Source organism: Centropristis striata, chromosome 6 (genome assembly GCF_030273125.1).
Source record: "Centropristis striata isolate RG_2023a ecotype Rhode Island chromosome 6, C.striata_1.0, whole genome shotgun sequence".
Lineage (NCBI taxonomy): Eukaryota > Metazoa > Chordata > Actinopteri > Perciformes > Serranidae > Centropristis > Centropristis striata.
This window is the reverse complement of record NC_081522.1, coordinates 1,560,130-1,585,778: the sequence shown is the minus strand read 5'-3', so window position 1 is coordinate 1,585,778 and position 25,649 is coordinate 1,560,130. Positions and strand designations below refer to the sequence as shown.

The 25,649-nt window shown below is 35.0% G+C and overlaps 1 protein-coding gene across 3 annotated transcripts in view; it reads left to right on the top strand.

Annotated features, from left to right (window-relative positions):
- Positions 1–2,956: 2,956 nt before the first annotated feature.
- The window catches only part of il34 (interleukin 34), an 82,965-nt gene continuing 60,272 nt past the window's right edge, over positions 2,957–25,649 (top strand). For 2 of the 3 annotated variants that reach the window (XM_059334483.1, XM_059334484.1), the window contains exons 1-2: positions 2,957–3,224; positions 23,371–23,670. In XM_059334483.1, coding sequence (XP_059190466.1) covers positions 23,487–23,670 — 184 coding nt within the window. In that variant the 5' untranslated portion in view covers positions 2,957–3,224; positions 23,371–23,486. Of the gene's footprint in view, positions 3,225–23,255; positions 23,671–25,649 lie in introns of those variants that run through there. The other variant, XM_059334485.1, reaches the window with a different exon arrangement.

The following is a 25,649-nucleotide window of genomic DNA, read 5'->3' as shown; positions in this document are numbered from 1 at the left end:
TCCTGTGGGCTTTCCCCTCTGAGCTCAGCAGCCAGTCTGGAGCGACACATGTGGTTGTGGTGAAGGTTTGGCTCCGAGGCTTTTGGTGTGATCTGGCTCTCGTCTATAATAATGCAATTATATCCTTCCATCATGTTCAGAGTCAGCCATATAGGACAGACAGACAGACAGACAGACAGACAGACAGGCAGACAGACAGACTGTCCTGTGGCTCTGAGGTCATTAACCTGAGAGATAAACAGGCCGTCCAGGCCGTTAGCTTAAAAGAAGCTATATAGCTCCTGCTGTTTAAGCAGATGCTGATGACTTTCATGATCATGAATAACAGCAGGACAGGGAGACAGCTTAATGCACCAAAACAAACTAAAAACAACAACAACAACATTTCTAGGATGCCATCCTGACAATTTTATTTCATTTTGTCTAAACATGTGGGAATGTAATTACATGGCTGTAATAAGTATCGGAGCCCCAAGGTTCACAAGGTGAATTAAGATTTGATTGAGAAGTATTACATTTTCTGATACTTTTAAATAGTTTTACAATGGTTTTAAATAGTAATTTCAGACCTCTCTCTAAGGCTTTTATATCTACCACAAGTTGAAAGGTTTACATTTTCTCGGCACATGTGGACATTACTGAGATTGTACTAGATTTGTCACCTGAAAAAATGTCACCAAGCCCCAATAACTTGATTAAAATCAAGAAATTTAGCAGGCAAGTTATTTAAAAAAGAAAATAAATACATAAATAAATAGAGAAGTTGTATTTTCATGAGTCTAACCACACTGCAAAAAAGCCAACTTGTGTTTTTTGGCCTAAAACAGTGATTTAAGTTGGTAAAACTTGGAAATATAAATTATTGACATTTAGGGCAATAATGTAAGTTAGCACAACAAAGGAAGCCAGTTGTCTGCTCAAAAACAAGTTGGTGAGTTGTTGTTACTTATATCTTTAAGTTGGGGTTCACAACAAGGGACAATAGTTCTGATAACTCTTATTTCTTTGTTGTGAAATGCGGGAAAGCGGTGAAATTCATTAGCGAAAGCTAGCGGCTAACTGATGCTAGCGGCTAACTGATGCTAGCGGCGCTGCTTGTTACAGCTACAAGAGTAGCCATTAGCGTATCAATGCTAACTCAAAATTGTGGTCGCAACATTAGCTGACATTTCATAGCGGCGTTACAATCGTGCCAATTCAGCACATTGCAGAAGTTAGCAGAAGTAAGGATTAAAAGTTATTACAATGTTAAATTATAAGTTCAAAAATGAATGAATTCAGAGTTGAGCAAACTCAAAAACAAAACTTAAAATATTTAGTTTAATTGTCCAACTTAAAACTTTATGGAAGTTTGTTGCCTTGAAATTTTGAGTTCACCCCACTTTTCTTTTTTTTTGCAGTGCACATAGTCCATATTATTACAGTAGGCCTATATGATCTATACAGTTTAATGGGATTATTGTGAATGGAGGCGCTCTGACACAGCTGTTGAGCTGAATGGAAACATGTGCTTCAGCCCAGGAGACTAGCAGCAGGGGTCCAGTTTCTCCTCTGCTGCCGCATTTAATACTGTCTAACCAGTTCCGGTTACAACTATCTTTCAAAGTAAAATTCATAAGACTAAAAGAAATACAGAACACTCATATGTGGGTTTTATTGACGCAACATGATAGGAAATAAAAGGCAGATGTGAGAAAATTAAAGTTGCGTGAAAAAACTGAAGGAAAAATCAACAAATGGTACATGACAAAATAGCCTATATTAGCAGATTGTGTCTCAAATGCTCTCACTTCACATAAAAAAGCTAAATTTTAACAAGGAAGTGATACATTTGATTATTATTATTATTATTATTATTGATTATATTATTATTTTTTCTTTTTCTGTGGAGATTTAATTTACAAAAATATGTTAGTTCAATCCAATCCACTTTATTTGTATAGCACATTTAAACAACAAAACGTCTCCAAACTAAGTGCTGTACATTGAATCATAAAAACAATAAAACAAACATTTCCATATAACAATAAGCAATAAATAATCACATACTTGCATAAATATAAAATGATGCTAAACATAATAAAATAAAGAAATTATAGGCGTAGTTAAACGTAGTAAAATAAATAAAAGACAGAGGACCACAAAAAAAAAAAAAAAAAAAAAAGCCAGGGAATAAAAATGGGTCTTAAGTTAATTTTCCTTAATAGACTAGGCTATATTTTGGAGCCCCGTCACAAGGTGAATTAAGATTTGATTGAGAAATATTACATTTTATGATACTTTTAAATCGTTTTACAATCGTTTAAAAGAGTTTTGTCAGACCTCCTTTGCCCTCTCTCTCTGAGGCGTTTATATGACATTTCCATAAAACAATAAAAAATAAATAAAAGACGTAGTAAAACAAATAAAAGACACAGAAGACCACAAAACTCACGCAAATCGGATGTTTTTAAATCGTTTTACAATAGTTTTAAAGAGTTTTGTCGGACCTCGTTTGCCCTCTCTCTCTGAGGCTTTTATATGACATTTCCACAATATAATAAAATAAATAAAAGACGTAGTTAAACGTAGTAAAACAAAAATAAAAGACACAGAGGACCACAAAACTCACGCAAATCTGATATTTTCAAATCGTTTTACAATAGTTTTAAAGAGTTTTGTCAGACCTCCTTTGCCCTCTCTCTCTGAGGCTTTTATATGACATTTCCATAATACAATAAAATAAATAAAAGACGTAGTTAAACGTAGTAAAACAAATAAAAAAAACACAGAAGACCACAAAACTCACGCGGTTAAAAAGCTAAAATGTATTAATTTTGAAATACTCAAAAAGTGCGTGTGTGTGTGTGAGAGAGAGTGTGTGTGAGAGAGAGAGAGAGAGAGAGAGAGAGGGAGAGAGAGAGAGAGGCTGTGTGCTTTTATTTTGAAATCCGCCTGTACTTGTGTGCGTGTGTGCGGCTTGGAGGTGACTGGGAGCAGCTGCGGGCCAGTCAGCAGCCAGTTGCGCACTTGGCGGCACACACAGGCGGAGCGCACTACAGCTGCGTGGATGTAGAGCCACTAAAGGACTTCACTTACTGGTTTTTACATGCGACTTTCATCACTGGACGCCTACTGGTTCTGCTTTTCTAATTCCAATTTACCACGGATTCGTTACAAGTGCCTCCTCGGAGCGGATATAGCCTATTACGCATCCCGGAGCCGGTGCAAAGAGGACTCTTAAGGTGCGTGTGTGTGTGTGTGTGTGACACCTCTTAGGTGTAGATTTTAATTTATTTAACTTTTTGGTAACACGTGTGACGTATGTGACTGGTCGCAGGTGGCCGTTGACCTGCAGTAGCCTCCTTTACTTTCACTTTCGTCATTATTGCAAGCTGTTCTTTGCTTTTTGGCAGCGGACAGTAGCAGCTGATAAGGTTTATAATGCAAATAGTTCTGGTTGCATGATGTTATGCAACCAGTGTTGACGTCTGAACGCTTGCAGCATCTGCTATACATCATGCACGATCAGGTGAGGAGATATTGATCCACAGGGGAGTCGGATCCTCACAGCAAGTGCGCAGCCAGACAATATAACGGACAATATATATATATATATATATATATATATATATATATATATATATATATATATATATAATATATATCAGACAATTTCAACACAACGTAGGAGTGAGAGATTTCAGGATTCACAACTGACAACTGGTCCTGCTGCTGGTTTTGAGTAAAAACCAGTCTCCTTACACTGTAAAAAAATAATCTGTTAAATTTACGGTAAATTACCGGCAGCTGTGGTTGCCAGAACTTCACCGTAAAAAATACAGTGAGTGGGGTTTTCTACTGTAAATTTAAATATCAGCAAAAACTAATTTAGACTGAATATTCTCGTTATTTTTTAGGGTAATTGTGTCATTCATTCACACATCATAGCAAATCTCCATTAACTTTACATGAAAATGTTATATTTTTACAGCAAAACTGTGCGTTTCCTACAGTTCATGACAGTAAAAGTAAAAATTGTGCTATTCCTTGATTTACGGTAATTAAAAGTGTCCACTACGGTGATACACAATTTTTTATTTTACGCCCCATTCCTGATGCAATTTGACAGTGTTTTACTGTAATTTCTACAAATATTTTTTACAGTGTAGAATGGGGGATACAATTTAAAAAGTCTTCCCAAAATATTAATTAACTATTTCTTTTAAACCCAGTGAGAGAAGTTCATGTCTTTTCCAACATGCTGTGGTTTTTATATGCACTTGAATGAACATTTTTGGCCAGAATATGCAAATCCAGCAGGTTTCCCTCTGGTCCCTGCATGCTGAAGAGTCTGCAGGACCTCTATCCATGTAAAATTAGATGTCCTGCCTATATATGACTCATATAGGTCATATAGTCATATATATAGGCTCCTCTGGTCAACAGTATATATTGGCTATTGGCAACAAGGAAGGGCAAGAGGAAATAGAAGAGTGTGTGTGGTGAGTCAGCCCCCAGCAATGTGTGTTTGTGTGTCAGTGTACTTGTGAATCTATCTTTATGAGCACCAATGTTTGTATTTTCCCTGTGAGGACCTTTACGGCCGGTCCCCAGTCCCTACAAATGCCTGTTTGAAGTTTGGGAGTTGGTGTCAAGGGTTAGAATCAGATTAGAATCAGGATTATGCTCGGGTTAGTGATGGGCTAAGGGTTGGGGTTAGGGGCTTTATGCGTTATGCTACTTGTGTGTGTGTGTGTGTGTGTGTGTGTGTGTGTGTGCTCTGAAGTTTTGGACCTCCTGTGATGACTTTATTTCAGCATAAGGACAGTGAAGACAGACTGCTGGGTTAAAAGGTTCAGGATTAGAATTAGTCTGAGGTTTAGATTTACAGAGACAAGGTTGAGGTTAGAGAGGATTTGTCACAGATTCTGTCATTTTCAGGGCGAAAGCAGGTTAGAAAATGCAGATTTTATGCTTATTTATCTGTGCACATACGCAAGAAATCTAACATGTTGTGAGGTTTTTGTGTCTGGTCAGGTGAGCATCCTGGCCGGCAGATTGTAAACAGCTATTTGTGAATCAGGGTTGCTCCTTTACATGTTTAAACCTGGAATTAGCTCATCTATTTCAAGAGTGGAAGCTATATGAAGAGCTATATGATATTAATTCTATGTATGTAATTATTCATGGTCGGTCATGAAGTTGTTTTCAGACACAAGCCTCTGTTAATGGTGGTTACATTTTTATGAATTGAACTGTCTTTGGAAGAGATTGATTAATACAATTTTGAGAAAGTAAAATCTGAATATCAAAATATATTATGTTTATGTACATAGTAATATCAGAGAAGTGAAAAAAAAACTAATCCTAGGATTCAAACACTAAAAAATCTGCCAAAAAAATCTAGGTAGCTACATTGGTTTTTCATTTATGAACATGTTGGCTCCATACTCACATTAAGGTCTTTTAAAACAGCTGTTCTCAACCTTGGGGTCTGGACCCCAATTGGGGTCGCGAGATGATTTCTGGGGGTCGCCAAATCATTTAGGAAGTCAGCTCTGTCTCCACTGTGTTAAAGTGTTCATTTGTTAATGTGTTTTAGTCTTTTTGGTCATTTAATGTCTTTTTTTTGGTCATTTTGTGTCTTTTTTTGTGTCTTTTTTTTTTTTTTTTTAATCATTTTGTGACTTTATTGGTCATTTTATTTCTTTTTCTTGTCATTTTGTGTATTTTTTTAGTCATTTTGTGTCTTTTTTTGGTAATTTTGTTTCTTTTTTTGGTCATTTTGTGTCTTTTCTGGTCATTTTGTGTCTTTTCTGGTCATTTTGCGTTTTTTTGGGTCATTTTGTGTCTTTTTTGATCATTTTGTGGTCAATTTGTGACTTTATTGGTCATTTTATTTCTTTTTTTTGTCATTTTTTTTTTTAGTCCTTTTGTGTCTTTTTTGGTAATTTTGTTTCTTTTTTGGGTAATTTTGTGTCTTTTCTGGTCATTTTGTGTCTTTTTTGATCATTTTGTGGTCAATTTGTGACTTTATTTGTCATTTTATTTCTTTTTTTTTGTCATTTTGTGTATTTTTTTGTCATTTTGTGTATTTTTTAAGTCATTTTGTGTCTTTTTTGGTAATTTTGTTTCTTTTTTGGGTCATTTTGTGTCTTTTTTGGTCATTTTGTGTCTTTTTTGATCATTTAGTGTCTTTTTTGATCATTTTGTGGTCAATTTGTGTCTTTTTTAGGCCATTTTGTTTCTTTTTTGGGTGATCTGAACTGTGCGTGTGAGATTCTGCCCAGTGAGCGGCGGTCACGGACAACATGCATGTTAAATTGGGGGTCGCGACTCAAAAAGGTTGAGAACTACTGTTTTAAAATGGGCCGTGGGAATATTGACTCCCATTACAGTGAATGGGAGGCCTGCTGCAGCTCATACAGATGCTTAACGCTGCCTTGTGCATCAGTATCACATGTGTTACGATGTCAATGACAGTTTATGGGACAATAAATTACGTTAAGTGAAACCATTTGCAGTTAAATGTATTTTTTTTCTAAATCATGCAGATGCACAGATTGGAGCTATAATAGAAACCAACAGGGCACTTAGAAAGGAAATTGCCTGTAAAGCATCACGCTCTTTCACTAATCATTCTCTACTGTCCTTGTTAAATCATCCTGCACTCTTACTGGAACTAAATGACACTAAATGAAAACTAGCTGTGGTTTTTTTCTCTACCGTGTGGTGACTTGACCACACATGCTGTAATTACAACCTACACGTGTTCCATTTTTGCCGACTATGAAACCTTCAGTTGGATTTAGTCATTTGTTGATCTCTGCTGCCACTTGGCTGCCGGCCACTACGGCCTCACCACTGGTGGCACAATCCATCAGTCATGGAGCTAGCCAGCTGCTGGCTCGCTGAGGTGTGACTCGCAGCTGTTGAGTTTGGCAAAATCCCGACGAAGAGACGGAGTGTGAGAGAGAGATGAGGAGGAATTTAAAGATTTGATGACAGGGAAGATAGCCAGGGCCTGCTGTGGCCCCTGTGTCAAATTAATAATAAAATGATCATTTTATAACAATGAAACAGTATCTCATTGTACACAAAAGGAACCCAGAATGTTACATTGTATAATAGTTTAACTCGCTGGAGTCTTAAAGGGCTATTTTGATCATTTTTGAATCCTTTTCATGTCTTTACATGTCTTTGTAAGTCATTTTGTGTCTTTTTTGGTCATTTGTGTCTTTTTTTGGTAATTTTGTGTCTTTTTTTAGTTATTTTGTGTCTTTTTTTGGTAATTTTGTGTCTTTTTTGGTCATTTGTGTCTTTTTTTAGTTATTTTGTGTCTTTTTTGGTCATTTATGTCTTTTTTTAGTTATTTTGTGTCTTTTGTTTGGTAATTTTGTGTCTTTTTTGGTCATTTATGTCTTTTTTTAGTTATTTTGTGTCTTTTTTTTGGTCATTTTGTGTCTTTTTTGGTCATTTGTGTCTTTTTTTAGTTATTTTGTGTCTTTTTTTTTGTTATTTTGTGTATTTTTTTGGTAATTTTGTGTCTTTTTTGGTCATTTGTGTCTTTTTTTTGTTATTTTGTGTCTTTTTTTGGTAATTTTGTGTCTTTTTTGGTCATTTATGTCTTTTTTTAGTTATTTTGTGTCTTTTTTTGGTAATTTTGTGTCTTTTTTGGTCATTTGTGTCTTTTTTTAGTTATTTTGTGTCTTTTTTTTGGTAATTTTGTGTCTTTTTTGTCATTGGTGTCATTTATGTGTCTTTTTTAGATATTTTGTGTCTTTTTTTGTCATTTTTATGTCTTCTGTGGGGGGGGGTTTTCTTCTCATTTTGTGTCTTTTTTGGTCATTTTGTGTCTTTTTCAAGACATTCAAAGATTTTGAATGCTTAAATATCATCTTTGCCATTTTTTCATGTGCTAATGTGCCCCTCTGATTAAACACTGGCCCCTCCTTGGCCCCCACAGTAAAACTGGTCTAGAACCGCCACTGAAGAAAGCAGGAACGAAAGAGTGAGTGAGGGAAACAGGAAAAGAAGGGATGACTCATCGAATGTTTATTATCTGGATAAATAGAGGGTATAAATATTAAGTGAGTACTGAGACATGTTTAAATGCCTTTTTAATCTATGAAGAATACACTGCAAAAAAAATCTGTTTAATTTAGGGTAAAATACCGGCAGCTGTGGTTGCCAGAACTACACCGTAAAAAATACAGGGAGTTTTCTCCTGTAAATTTAAATGTAAAAATCAGCAAAAACTGTAATTTAGACTGAGTAGTGCCTTTATTTTCAGGGTGATTGTGTCCTTGTGACATTATGGTATTTCTCCATTCATTTTACATGAAAAAACTGTGTTTTCTACAGTCTAAAAGTTTTGCATTATTCTTTGATTTACGGTAATTACAAGCATCTACTACGGTGATATTACATTTTTAATTTTACGCCCTATTTCTGATGCAGTTTGACAGTGTTTTACTGTAATTTTTACAAACATTTTTTACAGTGTACACTGCAAAAAAGGTGTCTAAAAACCAGATAAAAACAGTAAATCTGAGGGAAATGATCTTGCTGCATGGACAGATAATTTACCTTGAGAAGATTTCTTAAATTAAGATTGTTAAATCTAGAAATAAGCATGTTGGACACTTAAAATAAGAAATTAACTCTTAAAACAAGATGAATTATTAAGATGAACTGGCCGGAGCAGAGTGACCTGCAAATTATTTGTTACCAAGATAAAAAAAACTTTAGATTTAGAAGTGTTGGATCATTTATCTTGTTTTAAGAGTTATTTTCTTATTTTAAGCGTTCAACATGCTTATTTCTAGATTTAACAATCTTAATTTAAGAAATCTTGTCAAGTGAAATTATCTGTAATAATAATAATAATAATAATAATAATAATAATAATAATACATTTTATTTGTAAAGCACTTTTCATACAGAAATCTCAAAGTGCTACAGAAACCAGAAACAAGAAAGAGAAAAACTCATTAAAATCAGCAGTAGATAATAAAAAAAAAAGACACGGGTAATAAAGTACATTATGAAAGGTATATTGTTGTTTTAGTCATTTTATTTCTTATGTTGAAGAACTTGTTTGCTTTGTCCTTTTACTGGCTTATGTAATTTATCATATTTCATATTGTGTTGATTTTTATTGCATTTTGTCCATGCAGCAAGATCATTTCCCTCAGATTTACTGTTTTTATCTTATTTTTAGACGCCCCTTTTTTTTTGCAGTGTACTGCTGACACATAATCATCATACACTGTGTTACACTGTAAAACTTTTTACTGTAAAATTACAGTAAATTACTGGCAGCAGTTTCGCCAGTAAGTTACTGTAAAACTTACAGTACCTCTACTGTTTTATAGAAATACAGGTTTGTTTACTGACAAACTGTCTCGAAATGAAGAAAAAAAATAGCGTGACGTTTAAATGTTTAACTCTAAATTATGTTACAACTAATCCATGAAAACTCTATATTAGTATAACTGAAAAAACAACACATTGTGATTATTTCAGCCTGGACAAAAATGGAATAAAACCTTTCTTCTTTTTCGAAAATAACAGCTTTATTTTCCCGACATGCTCAGCTGAAAACCGTAAGTTCCTGTAAAAATATCATTTTGACCGTTAGAATGCCTGAGCAATCATGAAAACTCCCACAATGCATTGCTTTCACAGCAATATACTGTACAATCATAATACAGCTAGTTACTGTTAGAATTTGACTGTAAATTTACAGCAAAGTCTTACAGTGTAGTTAACCCTATAAAGCCAAGTGTATCATATTAGATACAGTAATTTTTGAGACCTCTACATCATCAAAAACCTGATGTATACATGTGTTGAAGATAAACAAACTGAGCATCAAATTGCACAAAAATATCAGATGTAGCAAAAATGATATGCAGGTTCCACGAGTGGATCAGTTATTGCTGCATTAAAAAACTTAATATCAGCTGATGTATGATGTTATGATGTTATATGGAAAAAATATGTATTTTGCATGTATGAGGAAAAAGGAAAAGTCAAAAGTCAAAGTTAATAGGTTAAAAATGTTAGGTTTTATATGTTTTTGTTAGTTCAAGAAAAACAATCTGTGAGATTGAAAAAGACCTGATGTATCAAATATGATACAAATTAGAATTCATATATGCAATTTATTTATTTTTTAAAATTCGTCAGCAGGTTAATAAGCACTTGGTTTTTAAAAAATAATAATTTTCTGGCAATTATTTCATGGTTCAGGCTTGATAGGGTTAAAGTGAAAGATAAAGCTTCTGTCCCAATGTTTGTCTGAGTGAGTCTCACATTGTCCACCAGAGGTTATACAGTTTATCCCCTGTGTTTCCCAACCGGAACATCAGAAGCATTCCTGAGCGTTCCTGGACTTTCCTCGGGATCGGAACATTATTGATGAGAGCGGAGGAAGCATGCGGTGGGTGTGACAGCCTCTGAATCATACGGGGAATGCCTCCTCTCTCCCTCCCTCCCTCCTAAGACGTTTCTAATATTCCGCTCAACACGGGGTTAGGAATATATCAGAAAGACCCTTTAATATAACGCACTGCAGGACCACACTACAAACCACTGTCTCCAGAGATCAGAGAGCTGACACAGCACCTCTCTGACACTGTGAAATGAACAGAGTGGATGAAAGGCGATCACGCTTTCATGCTTGCTGTGAAGTGTGAACTGCGTTAAGATGCGTCTAAAGCAGGGGTCTCAAACTCTAATTACCTGGGGGCCGCTGGAGGCAGTATCAAAATGACCAAAAAAAAGACACAAAATTACAAAAAAAGACACAAAATGACTGAAAAAACACAAAATGACTTTAAAAAAAAGACATAAAATGACCCACAAAGACACAAAATGACTTTAAAAAAAAGACATAAAATGACCCACAAAGACACAAAATGACCACAAAAAGACACAAAATTACAGAAAGACACAAAATGACTGATAAAGACACAAAATGACCAAAAAAAGACACAAAATTACTCAAAAAGACACAAAATGACAAAAAAGGCACAAAATGACAAAAAAAAAGACAAAAAATGACCAAAAAAGACACAAAATTACAGAAAAAGACACAGAATTACTGAAAAAACTCTAAATGACTTTAAAAAAAAGACATAAAATGACCCACAAAGACACAAAATGACCACAAAAAGACACAAAATTACAGAAAGACACAAAGTGACTGATAAAGACACAAAATGACCAAAAAAAGACAAAACATGACCAAAAAAGACACAAAAGTACAGAAAAAGACACAAAATGACTGAAAAAACACAAAATTACTCAAAAAGACACAAAATGACAAAAAAGGCACAAAATGACCAAAAAAAAAGACAAAAAATGACCAAAAAAGACACAAAATTACAGAAAAAGACACAGAATTACTGAAAAAACTCTAAATTACTTAAAAAAAAGACACAAATTGACCAAAAATACAGAGAATTACCAAAAAAGACACAAAATTATTTTTAAAAAGACACAAAATTACAAAAAAAAGACACAAAATTATTTAAAAAAAAGACACAATAATTAAAAAAAGACACTAAATTATTTTAAAGAAGACACAAAATTACCAAAAAGACACAGAATGGGACCTTCCAAACACAGCACGGTAAAGTGCCATTCATATAAAACTCACATTAAACTTTCATATCAAGGTGGGGGCCACAAAATATCGTCACGAGGGCCACAATTGGCCCGCGGGCCGCGAGTTTGAGACCCATGGTCTAAAGTGACATTCTGTGTTTCCACGTTCCTGCTCAGCACGGATTCATGAGCTCAGCCTAAACTTGATCCTTCTAGGATTCTGTGTATTTGAGGGACGAGACTTTGCAAGAAGTTGCAATAATAATTATAAAACACACAGAAATACAAGAGTATTAATTTGAGCAAAACTAGCTTACTGTACACTGTAAACCAGGGGTCTCAAACTCAAATTACTTGGGGGCCGCTGGAGGCAGTATCAAAATGACCAAAAGAAGACACAAAATGACAAAAAAAAAGACACAAAATGACAAAAAAGACACAAAATGACAAAAAAGACACAAAATGGCAAAAAGGCACAAAATGACCAAAAAATACACAGAATTACCAAAAAAGACAAAATTATTAAAAAAAAAGACACGAAATGACCCAAAAAGAAACAAAATGACCAAAAAAGGACACAGAATTACCAAAAAAGACACAAAATTACAAAAATGACACAAATGACAAAAAAGACACAAAATGACAAAAAAAGACAAAAGTATTACAAAAAGACACAAAAGACACACAATTACCAAAAAAGACACAAAATTACAAAAAAAAACAAAATGACAAAAATACACAAAATGACCAAAAAATACACAGAATTACCAAAAAAAGACACAAAATTATAAAAAAAAGACACAAAATGACAAAGACACAAAATTAAAAAAAGACACAAAATGACCAAAAAATACACAGAATTACCAAAAAAGACAAAATTATTTAAAAAAGACACAAAATGACAGAAAAAACTAAATTACTTAAAAAAAGAAACAAAATGACCAAAAAAGACACAGAATCACCAAAAAAGACATACTTTAAAAAAAACAAAAACATACAATTATTTTTTTTCTAAAAAAAAAACAATTATTAAAAAAAGACACAAAATTATTAAAAAAGACACAAAATTATAAAAAAAAAAAAGACACAAAATTACAAAAAAAGTAATTAAAGGGACCTTCCACAGACAACACGGTAAAGTGCCATTTATATAAAACTCATTAAACTTTCATATCAAGGTGGGGGCCACAAAATATCGTCATGAGGGCCGCAATTGGCACGCGGGCCACGAGTTTGAGACCCATGCTGTAAACAATTGTCTTGTAAATTAACAGTAAAATACTGGCAGCAGGGTTGCCAGTATTTTACTGTTAATTTTAAAGTTCCCTTACTGTTATCTACTTTACACCATGGTACTGTCATAAAACCACATAGTGAATTACAGTAAAATCCTGCATTTCATGTATTTTTACAGTAGACTAAAACACAGTATAGTGCTGAAGCTAGTTGCAATATTGTTGCAGTATACAATGCAGTCATCTTTTGTAAATAGAGCATATTACTGTCTGAAAGCCAATTACTATGAATTAAGCGCTGTCTTCACAATAACCTCAGTCATTTTAATATACCTTAATTTACCAATTTACCATTTAAGTAAAATACAGGCATTACAAATGTGTACAAGAAGAGACTTAGTAGAAAATATCATATCATATATTTTATGGGAAACGGCAAGCTACCTACAAATATTGCCCAAAATGCATTGTTTTCTACAGTATAATACAATTTTAATGAAAAACAGTATGTTACTGTCACAATTTGGCTGTTTTCTTACAGCAATTTGTTACAGTGTATCAAACCATGCTACACTGTAAAAAATTATCTGTTTAATTTACGGAAAATTACCGGCAGCTGTGGTTGCCAGAACTTCACCGTAAAAATACAGTGAGTGGATTTTCTATTCTAAATTTAAATGGAAACATCAGCAAAACTGTCATTTAGACTGAATAATCCTGTTATTTTTAGGGTAATTGTGTCATTCATTCCCACATCATGGTATTTCTCCATAAATTTTGCATGAAAATGTTATATTTTTACAGCGAAATTTTGTGTTTCTTCAAGTCTTTTTTTAGTTATTTTGTGTCTTTTTTTGGTAATTTTGTGTCTTTTTTGGTCATTTATATCTTTTTTTGTTATTTTGTGTCTTTTTTTGGTAATTTTGTGTCTTTTTTGGTCATTTGTGTGTTTTTTTAGTTATTTTGTGTCTTTTTTTGGTAATTTTGTGTCTTTTTTGTCATTGGTGTCATTTATGTGTCTTTTTTGTGTCTGTTTTAGATATTTTGTGTCTTTTTTTGTCATTTTTATGTCTTCTGTGGGGTTTTTTTTCTTCTCATTTTGTGTCATTTTGTAAATTTTGCATTGAAATGTTATATTTTTACAGCGAAATTTTGTGTTTCTTCAAGTTTATGACAGAAAAAAGTAAAATTTTTGTGCTATTCCTTGATTTACGGTAATTAAAAGTGTCTAATACGGTGATATACATTTTTTAATTTTACGCCCTATTTCTGATGTATTTGACAGAGTTTTACTGTTATTTCTACAGACATTTTTTACAGAGTAGCATGAATTACGAGGTTTAATTTGATCCTTATTTAACCACAAAACACATTTAAATGTGCAAGTTCCTGCTCAGCATGGATTCATGAGCTCAGCCTAAACTTGATCCTTCTAGGATTCTGTGTATTTGAGGGACAAGACTTGTGTTGCACAACTTTAAGCAACATTCAATGTACCAAAAATATCTGGCTCTGAGCCACGACTCTATAAATTGCATCAACATCCTTGTATTCATTCTGCTGCATGAGAGAGGAAATCTGACATTGTGTGCATTAAATAACGTGCATTGAACTCTTCTGCCCAACTGTCACAACTGTTTATTCATTTGTTTCTTCATTTACAGAAAATACCAGATGTTAAAAAAAAAAGTTGAGCTGACAATTAAGTTGGATAAAGCTACAGATTGCAAGTATTAATTTGAGCAAAACTTAGCTTACTGTATCAAACCTTGCTAGCATAAATTACTAGGTTTAATTTGATCCAAAACTTATTTTGACACAAAACACATTTAAATATGAAGATTACTATGAAAACTAACCTCATGTCTCTTCAGGGGCTAAAACATAAAACATAAAACATTGAACATTGAACATTGACGTTATCTTTACAGTTTAATCTCACTTGATTTAGTTTTACGATTGACAGGAAGTCTCTTTTCGTCCTTTCAAAATAAAAGTTTGTTATCAACACAGGCTTATATATATATATATATATATATATATATATATATATAAGCCTATATATGAATATATAAGCCCATTATATATAAGCCCATATATATATATATGTATATATATATATATATAGTATTTTGTACATGTATGCATGTATTTATACACAGAGGAAATCCGACATTGTATGCATTAAATGACGTGCATTGAACTCTGCTTCTTCGCAACTGTCATAACTGTTTATTCATTTGTTTCTTCATTTACAGAAAATACCAGATGTAAAAAAAAAAAAAAGTTGAATTAAGTTGGATAAAGCTACAGTTTGCAAACTGAAAGTTGCAATAACATTTTTAAAACACACAGAAATACAAGAGTATTAATGTGTGCAACCCTACCTTACTGTATTAAACCTATATTGCATTAATTACTGAATTTAATTTTATCCAAAACATATTTGAACACAAAATATACTTACATACGCAAAATTACTGTGAAAACTAACCTCATGCCTCTTCAGTGGCTAAAACATTGAAATCCTGGACATTATCTTTACAGTATCTAAGTTAGTTGATAGGAAGTTTCTGTTTGTCCTTTCAAAATAAAAGTCTCCATTATCAAAACAGGCCTAAAAATTTTGCAGAGTACTAGTATATATATATATATATATATATATATATATATATACACAGAGTATATATATATATATATATATAATTTTGCATTTATTTTGTTATACATAATGGACCATGTATAAAACCATAGCGATTAATTGATTAATTGATTGTTAACGTTATAGATAATCGAGTTGGCAGGTTTCTTCCAAATATAAAACACAGATTTTAAATTGATTGTAATATCAAACACTTGTATTTGATTGAAAACCTGAATTTATCTATTGGATTTCAAAGCACATTATTATTATTAGTGCAATACTATTCAGGTATCACTTCTTTTTTTTGTAATTTACGTTTTATTGGTTTTTCAAATGAACAAACAAACAATCAACATGAAGACCTATAGACAAATACAGAAAATATCAAAGAAAAAAGTAAAAGTGCACAAAAGGGGATTGGAAAACACCCAAAAATAAACGAATAAATAAAATAAAATAAAATAAAAAGGGGAAAGGTACAAAGAAATGAAAGTATTCTGATCGTCCAATCTGAGATTACCTGAAATCCGGTTTTATGGTAGAGACATATGTAATCCATTTTTGCCAATTTTTTCAATAAATTCAGGTATCACTTCTGACAGATAATGATATATCAGGCATTGTTTTGTATAGGAGGTCAAAGGTCAGTCAAGACAGGCCACTGTGACTGAATTAATGACACGGAAACAGGGACATATGTCATAGTGATAGGGCATATGTGTCATAGTGATAGGGCATGTGTTACAGTGTGTGTGTTTGTGTCCATGTGAAGAACATGTGCTTCCTTCAGGTAATATCTTCCAGATGTTGAGAGTTGCTATTACAACCATAACCTCTGTCTCCTACATCCACACTGTCAATGGATCCTTGACAATGACTTTAAACAGAGACACAACTCACAATCACTAACAATTAGTGTAACTCTGTAACTGCCTCCGTCCATCTGCTAAAGTTAATGATGCTGAAAACTACTCCGACTATTGTGACATATGGCAGAGAGTTCAAAGGGCACCAGGTCCAGGGATGGGAATAATAAATCCATGATGGATTAATGGTCGGTAAGAATTTGGTCGACCACGTGGAATTTTTAGTCATCTGTGTATTTTCAAATTTGATCTCTGACTGTGACTGTGACTTACACGAGGACGCTTGCAGGTAAAAACGACAAAATATTTTATCAAAAGTGCCTTTCGTTTAGACGGTGACGCCGTTTTTGGGGCTTAAAGGCGCAAAAATCTGAAACCACCTTCCAAAGTGGAAAAGTTAAATCCTCTCCGCCGTAGCGTGTCGTTTACACCAGTAGTTCTCAACCTTTTTGAGTCGCGACCCCCAAATAAACATGCATGTTATCCACGACCCCCGCTCACTGAACAGAATCTCACACGCACAGTTCAGATCACCCAAAAAAGCCACAAAATGACTAAAAAAAGGAAACAAAATGACCAAAAAAGACACAAATTGACCACAAAATGATCAAAAAAGACACAAATTGACCACAAAATGATCAAAAAAGACACAAAATGACCCAAAAAAGAAACAAAATTACCAAAAAAACACAAAATGACTAAAAAAAAAGACAGAAAATGACCAGAAAAAGGAAACAAAATGACCAAAAAACACACAAAATGATCTAAAAAAGACACAAAATGACCAAAAAAAAGACATTAAATGACCAAAAAGACTAAAACACATGAACACTTTAACACAGTGGAGACAGAGCTGACTTCCAAAATGATTTGGCGACCCCCAGAAATCATCTCGCGACCCCAATTGGGGTCCCGACCCCAAGGTTGAGAATAGCTGGTCTACACTGACAAGACACAAAACTCTGATCTGATCTGCTCACGTCACGTATGTGTTTACGTCACATACATGCTCCAGGACAGGAAATAAAGAAACGTGGGATTATTTCCATGGTGGGACCTTCAAGCTGCTCTGGCAGCTCTAATAAACTTACAGGAGTCTTTCCACCAAATGTCCAGGATATGTACAGATAGTATTAGTGAACAGAGAAGGATCTGGAATTACCTCCATCACATTCTGGATGCAGCGATTGGTGGGAGGAGCCAGACGGCTGTGAACGAGACCTGGGAGATCTAGTGATGGAGGAGAACTTTGTGGAAGGAGGAGTAATGGACAAAATAAGACACAAATTGACAAAAAAAGACCCAAATTGACCACAAATTGACCACAAAAAGACACAAATTGACCAAAAAGACACAAATGGACAAAAAAAGATGCAAAATAGCCAAAAAAAGACACAAAATAACGGAAAAAGACACAAAATGACAAAAAAAATACACAGAATGGCCAAAGACAAAAATTGACCACAAAAAGACGCAAAATAAGCAAAAAAAGAGACACAAAATGAGCAAAAAAGACACTAAATGACCGAAAAAGATGCAAAATAACCAAAGAAAGACACAAATTGACCACAAAAAGATGCAAAATGGCCAAAAACCAGCCAGACGGCTTTGGAGGAGACCTGGGAGATCTAGTGATGGTGGAGAACTTTGTGGAAGGAGTAGCTGATGAAAATGTGTGGTGTGAAAACTTCTGCATGGCCAAAGATGCTCTTATGGCTTTAAGTGATGCCGCCTGGCTGCATACAATCCAATTCCACACACTTTTGCGTCACCGTATGCAGCAGATTTCCTCCTGAAAACGCTCGTCTAAACGAGGAATAAAAAGTGAAGACGCGACGCCACTTTTGCGTCGTCTGTTCAGACCGTCATCATGTAAACGGAGCCTGCGTATCAGAATCACTGAACTGAAACTCAGTTCTGCAGCCGTACGTCAATAAGCCAACGAGCTGAGAATGAAGTTGGAAAAAGCTACAGTTTGCAAAGTGAAAGTTGCAATAATAATTATAAAACACACAGAAATACAAGAGTATTAATTTGAGCAAAACTAGCTTACTGTATCAAACCTTGCTAGCATGAATTACGAGGTTTAATTTGATCCTTATTTAACCACAAAACACATTTAAATGTGTTAAAAGTTCCTGCTCAGCACGGATTCATAAGCTCAGCCTAAAGTAGATCCTTTTAGGATTCTGTGTATTTGAGGGACAAGACTTGACGTGATGCACAACGTTAAGCAACATTCAATGTAGCAACAATATCTGGCCCTGAGCCACGACTCTATGAATTGCATCAACATCCTTGTATTCATTCTGCTGCATGAGAGAGGAAATCTGACATCGTGTGCATTAAATAACGTGCATTGAACACTTCTGCCCAACTGTCACAACTGTTTATTCATTTGTTTCTTCATTTACAGAAAATACCAGATGTAAAAAAAAAAAAATGTTGAGCTGACAATTACAATGGGATAAAGCTACAGATTGCAAGTATTAATTTGAGCAAAACTTAGCTTACTGTATCAAACCTTGCTAGCATGAATTACTAGGTTTAATTTGATCCAAAACTTATTTTAACACAAAACACATTTAAATATGAAGATTACTGTGAAAACTAACCTCGTGTCTCTTCAGGGGCTAAAACATAAAACATTGACGTTATCTTTACAGTTTAATCTCACTTGATTTAGTTTTACGATTGACAGGAAGTCTCTTTTCGTCCTTTCAAAATAAAAGTTTGTTATCAAAACAGGCTTTTATATATATGTATATATATATATATATATATATATATATAAAAGCCTGTTTTGATAACAAACTTTTATTTTTTAATTTTTTAATTTTATATATATTTATATATATATATATATATTTATTTATATTTTTATATATATATATATATATATATATATTTATTTATATTTATATATATATATATATATATTTATTTATTTATATTTATATTTATATATATATATATATATATATATATATATATATATATATTTACATTTACATTTAGTAATTTAGCAGACGCTTTTATCCAAAGCGACTTACAGGAAGAGTAAAAGCAAACAATCAATGTATAACATAATATAATATATATATATATATATATATATATATATATATAGTATTTTGTACATGTATGCATGTATTTATACATACATGAGTATGTGTTAAAACGTAGCGATTCATCCATTAATTTATCGTTAATTTATAGCTAATCAAGTTGGCAGGTTCCTTCCAATCACCCAAATTGGGATATGTTAATAGAAAATTAATTGGGATATGTTAAAAGCTTATTTAAGGGACACACCTGTTTTATAGTGTAACCAGCCCTGTTGCACGTCTAACACAGCTTAATTGTAATTATTTCAAAATGGGCGTAACATTGGTATAATGCACGAGAGATGATATTCCCATATATCCTCAGAGTGAGCGAACAGAAAACGAGTCCTGTGACCTGAAGAGAACTGATCTTAAGAAGAAAACATTCTAGAACAATTAGACTCTCCTGGAAAAGAAACAAATACATTCTTCCCATCAAAATAAAATGAAAACATCAGCACAGGTGCCTTGGCCAGATGCTGGAAAATGACTTGTAAGCAGCTGGTACAGGTTTGATAAGATAAGATAAGATAAGATATGACATGGAATGAAATGATAGCTAACGTATTGCCTTTTTTTTTTTTTTTAAAGTGCTGGATATGTCCTGGGTGTTGGCCTGGGCTGGAATGTACGTTTCTTTAAAGCAGAGCTATGCAGCATTTTCTACTTAATAACACATAATAATTAACTTAACTTAATAACACAGTTTACAGCCGGTATTATACGGCGCATTTACCACTCATACTACAAATCCCACAATGCCCTGCTGTTGTTTTGGCGCGTCAATCAGGACAGGACCCAGAAACGCTCCTCGGTGACAGTCGTCATAGCAACCTCAAGCTAGAGCTGTCTCCCAGCTACCCCTTCCCAAAAATGGAGAAAAGAAAGGCAGAATTTATTAACCTGTTGAAAAAGTTTATTTTGATATTTAAATCAGAAGGATGCAAATAGAAAAGAGGCATACGATTTTTATTTAATTTTTATTTAATAAATTAATGACATTGATGTGTTTTTTATTTGAAATTTGATTTTGCATGTCTGTACTATTTAGTTATATATTGTATGTTTATAAGGGTTGCTGGTTCCATATTTAATGTTTGATATTTGTTACGTTTTGTTGCCGTGGCAACACACATACAATGACCTCCCAGTAACCTGCTTTCTGATTGGTTACTGCGGCACTGAGGAGACTGCTGTGGATATGATACTGTAGAGTTGTCTCCCAAAATGAAACATACAGATCTATTTAAAACAAGTATTAAGAAAGAACCAAGGTAGAAGTGCTGCTGTTGTGAGTGAGTTTTTTACGACAGTGTTCTGAAATATACACTGTAAAAAATGTTTGTAAAATTTACAGTAAAACACTGTCAAACTGCATCAGAAATAGGGCGTCAAATTAAAAATGTAATATCACCGTAGTAGATGCTTGTAATTACCGTAAATCAAGGAATAATGCAAAACTTTTAGACTGTAGAAAACACAGTTTTTTCATGTAAAATGAATGGAGAAATACCATAATGTCACAAGGACACAATCACCCTGAAAATAAAGGCACTACTCAGTCTAAATTACAGTTTTTGCTGTTTTTTACATTTAAATTTACAGTAGAAAACTCCCTGTATTTTTTACGGTGAAATTCTGGCAACCACAGCTGCCGGTATTTTACCGTAAATTAAACAGATTTTTTTTACAGTGTACACCACAAAGCTGAAGGGGGAGCTCTGGGAACTCCGAACTACCAAGTAGGCCTTTAAGAAAAAAACAGAACAATCAAATCAAATCAAATATGAGGAACAAACAGGAATGAACTCTGTTCATACACATGTTCGTGTTCCTTCGTGTTGTTCATTGTTGTTTATTGTTACTTTCTTCATTGTTCCATTGATTTTTGATGCTGTTACGTGTATTTTATTTGGCAGCAGCCACAGGTTTTCGTTCCATTCCGTGTTGAAATTGAACTTGCAGAAACCAGAAACTCGCTGGAGACAACTATTTCTCCATACTGAGTATTATTATTATTATTATTCCCAAACTTAAATCGCCTTTTTGGGGACTTTATCATATTCAAAAACTCCTCATTTGGAATATACATAAATCTCCGCTTAAATTTACGTATTCTAGTGGTCCCGTGAATGGGCGTGGCAAAATGACTCAACAGCGCCCCCTTGAAAGTCAAGAAAATACAGACACGCAATTTTGTACTTATTATTATTTTTTACCTTTATTTATTGATTCAGTTTGAGTTTTGCTAGCCGTGTGGCTCTCGAGATGGCAGTTAGTCAATTGGTCCACTTTGATCCAAACACAAATGTCTCAGAAACTATAGAATCGATTGCTATTACAATTTGTTTGTACATGTTTACATCTTACTACGGGTCATTAGTTTGGTGACTTTTGCTCTCCCTTCATCTTCAGCTGAATTTTGTGTTTAGCGTTTATTCACAGGTATTACTATGAAAACGTGCTAAACTTAGAAGGGGAACACGGTTATATTGTTCCTGCCAAGCTTAAAGTACCACTGTGTAGTAGAGCAGCTGTTCTCAACCTTGGGGTCGGGACCCCAACTGGGGTTCGCGAGATGATTTCTGGGGGTCACCAAATCATTTTGGAAGTCAGCTCTGTCTCTACTGTGTTAAAGTGTTCATGTGTTTTAGTCTTTTTTTGGTCATTTTGTGTTCTTTTTAGTCATTTTGTGTCTTTCTTTAGTCATTTTGTGTCTTGTTTTTGTCATTTTGTGGTCAATTTGTGTCTCTTTTGCTCAATTTGTTTCCTTTTTGGTCAATTTGTGTCTTTTTTTGGTCATTTTGTGTCTTTTTTGGTCATTTTGTGTCTTTTTTTGGTCATTTTGTGTCCTTTTTTATTCATTTTGTCCTTTTTTGGTCATTTTGTGTTTTCTGGTCATTTTGTGTCTTTTTTGGTCATTTGTTTACTCTTTTGGTCATTTTGTTTCTTTTTTGGGTGATCTGAACTGTGCGTGTGCGTGAGTGGGGGTCGCGGACAACATGCATGTTAACTTGGGGGTCGCGACTCAAAAAGGTTGAGAACTACTGTAGTAGAGTACAGTCCCACAGATCTGTTAGCATGGCTGTAGACTCTTTTACCCTTTATCAGGCGAATAACTATATTTGGTAACTTCAGTGGATATCAATGGGGTCACCATGTCTCTCTGTTTAGTCGTAGAACCACAAGGATTTCTTCCAGCTAATCAGCAAAGATCAGGCTACGTCACAGACGGTGACACCATGACATCTGTTCAATCAGTATGATAATGATATAATAATATTAACATTACTGACCTTGACCTCCATGTAAAAATGAAAAATTAAGAAATCTGCAAGAAACAGTCGTACAAATAGCGTTCAAGTTTTTTCAAGTTAAAGTGGCAAATCTACAAGAAAAAAAGTTGCAGATTTACAAGAAAAAAGTTGGGAAAAAACGTTTTTTCTCGCAGATTTACCAGTTTAAATCTCATAAATCTGCGCATTTTTTTTCTCATAGATTTGCCACTTTAATCTCGTAAACTTTTTTCTCTAAATATTACCCCCCTCCCCCGGGTCCGTATGTTTTTATTTTTATTTTTACACATTCTGGCTGTATGTAATATCCTCAGATATTCTCAAAGGTATTTCAATGAGTGCCCTATTAAGTGTTAAGAACCCCATCGATTCCTGGTATTAGAAATGAAGAATTAAGTGAAATACCATCCATAAATCTCCATGTAGAAGTCAGAATTTTAAGTACCGTACACTTTTTTACTGGTTAGTTACCCTTTGTCAAAGTATCTGGAATTCTTTATTTCAAGACTTTTCAGGCTTGAAACCATTACTGAGTTTGACTGCCAATGTTTTCCCTGCATCTGTTTGATAATTTGATAATTTCACTCACTGGCTCCCTGACTGATTGTTGTCTCATCTCTTTAGACCATCAGCGGCGAGGAGCAACAGAAGTTCAAGAGCCAGAAAAACAGGGATCTGTCTCTGCTGGCGTGTTCCAGAAATGCTCAACAATGCAGTGAAGACCTAAAGGCCTCCAGCCCATGTGTGTCCCACAGAAAACACACACTGAAGAGTTGCAGACACCAGTGTTCTTTGTGTGGCCGGCCCTGTGTGTGCGTGTGTTTACACACTCTACTAATATTAAAGCACTGCAGAGCCGAGGACATAAACTCAAGAGTATGGTCCAGGTGTCCACCTTAGTCTACCTGCTGGGAGGCCTTTTGGGTAAGAGACATTTCCATTTGTGTGTGTGTGTGTGTGTGTGTGTGTGTGTGTGTGTGTGTGTGATTGTGTGTGTGGCCCTTGTGTTTAGGGGTGTGCCATATCGTATCGTTCACGATTATACCGGTATATTTTTTCTATGAGTAGAAAAAATGCATATCATGATATGTGCAACATTCCTACTTCTTGACGCCGTGCCTACCTGTCTGTATCAGTCTCGTGCCGTTCGTTAGCCGCAAGCTAACATTTGCTAACAATTAAAGTTGTGTTAATCACAAAAAACTACTATTACTTCCTGTCGCTTAACACATGCAGCTTTCAAAATAAGAGCACAGAATTTACATGAAGATGGTTATTTTTTTATTATTTGCTAATACTCAAGAGTCAAGAGTAATTTTTGTTGTATTTGGCAACTGTGAGATTTGCACTTTATACTACATTTTAGATTTTTGATTGATTTATGATTTGTTTACCATTTTTTATTTATTTATACAGACTAAAAAAATCATATTTTTAATATATTTTCGAAGTATTTTGTAATATCGTCAAGAATATCGTTATCGCAAAAATAGCCTGCAATATCGTGATATTCTTTTAGGGCCATATCGCCCAGCCCTAGTGTAGCCCTTGTGTACCCCATGCACACCGTTTGACCATTTTAAACTTAAAATCTCAAGAAAAAAACACATAAAAACGACTGAAAACGGACTAACTCCAATGCATTTCAATGGATGTGGAAGCAGAGAATGTCCGAGTGTATTGAGTTAGCTATGCGCACTGTGATTGGCTCATAGCGTTTGGGGGTGTGGCTTGGCCATAGGTGAAGTGAGCTGTTTTTTGTTTGTTTGTGTCCAAGTGTAAAAAAATGAATTGTGCATGTCAGTGACGATAAAAAAAATTAGTCCACTGACATGCAAAAAAGCACTGGATGCACTAGAACAGTGGTTCCCAACAGGGGGGCCTGACCCCCAAGGGGGGCGCCAATGATCCACGGGGGGTCGCGAAGCCCTCTTGATTTTAAGGGACGTAATAAATCTAATGTGTTATATATAGATGAGTCACCATTTAATCCATTAGTGGGACAAAAACAACTAAATAAGGGCTACATTAAATTATTCATTTATTTAAATAAAATAATTTAAAAATAAAGGCTATATCGCGAGAATAAGGACATGTGTAACATCCCTCCTGCAGTATACACAGGTAACCTCACCTAGTGGTAACCTCACCTATAGGTAACCTCACCCAGCGGTAACCTCACCTAGCAGTAACCTCACCCAGCGGTAACCTCACCTAGCGGTAACCTCACCTAGCAGTAACCTCACCCAGCGGTAACCTCACCTAGCGGTAACCTCACCTGGTGGTAACCTCACCTAGCAGTAACCTCACCCAGCGGTAACCTCACCTAGCAGTAACCTCACCCAGCGGTAACCTCACCTAGCGGTAACCTCACCTAGCAGTAACCTCACCCAGCGGTAACCTCACCTAGCGGTAACCTCACCCAGCGGTAACCTCACCTAGCAGTAACCTCACCTAGCGGTAACCTCACCCAGCGGTAACCTCACCCAGCGGTAACCTCACCCAGCAGTAACCTCACCCAGCGGTAACCTCACCTAGCGGTAACCTCACCCAGCGCTAACCTCACCCAGCGGTAACCTCACCTAGCGGTAACCTCACCTAGCGGTAACCTCACCCAGCGGTAACCTCACCTAGCGGTAACCTCACCTAGCAGTAACCTCACCCAGCGCTAACCTCACCCAGCGCTAACCTCACCTAGCGGTAACCTCACCTAGCGGTAACCTCACCCAGCGCTAACCTCACCTAGCGCTAACCTCACCCAGCGCTAACCTCACCCAGCGCTAACCTCACCTAGTGGTAATCTGACCCAGCAGTAACCTCACCTAGCTGTAACCTCACCCAGCGGTAACCTCACCTAGCGGTAACCTCACCTAGCGGTAACCTCACCTAGCGGTAACCTCACC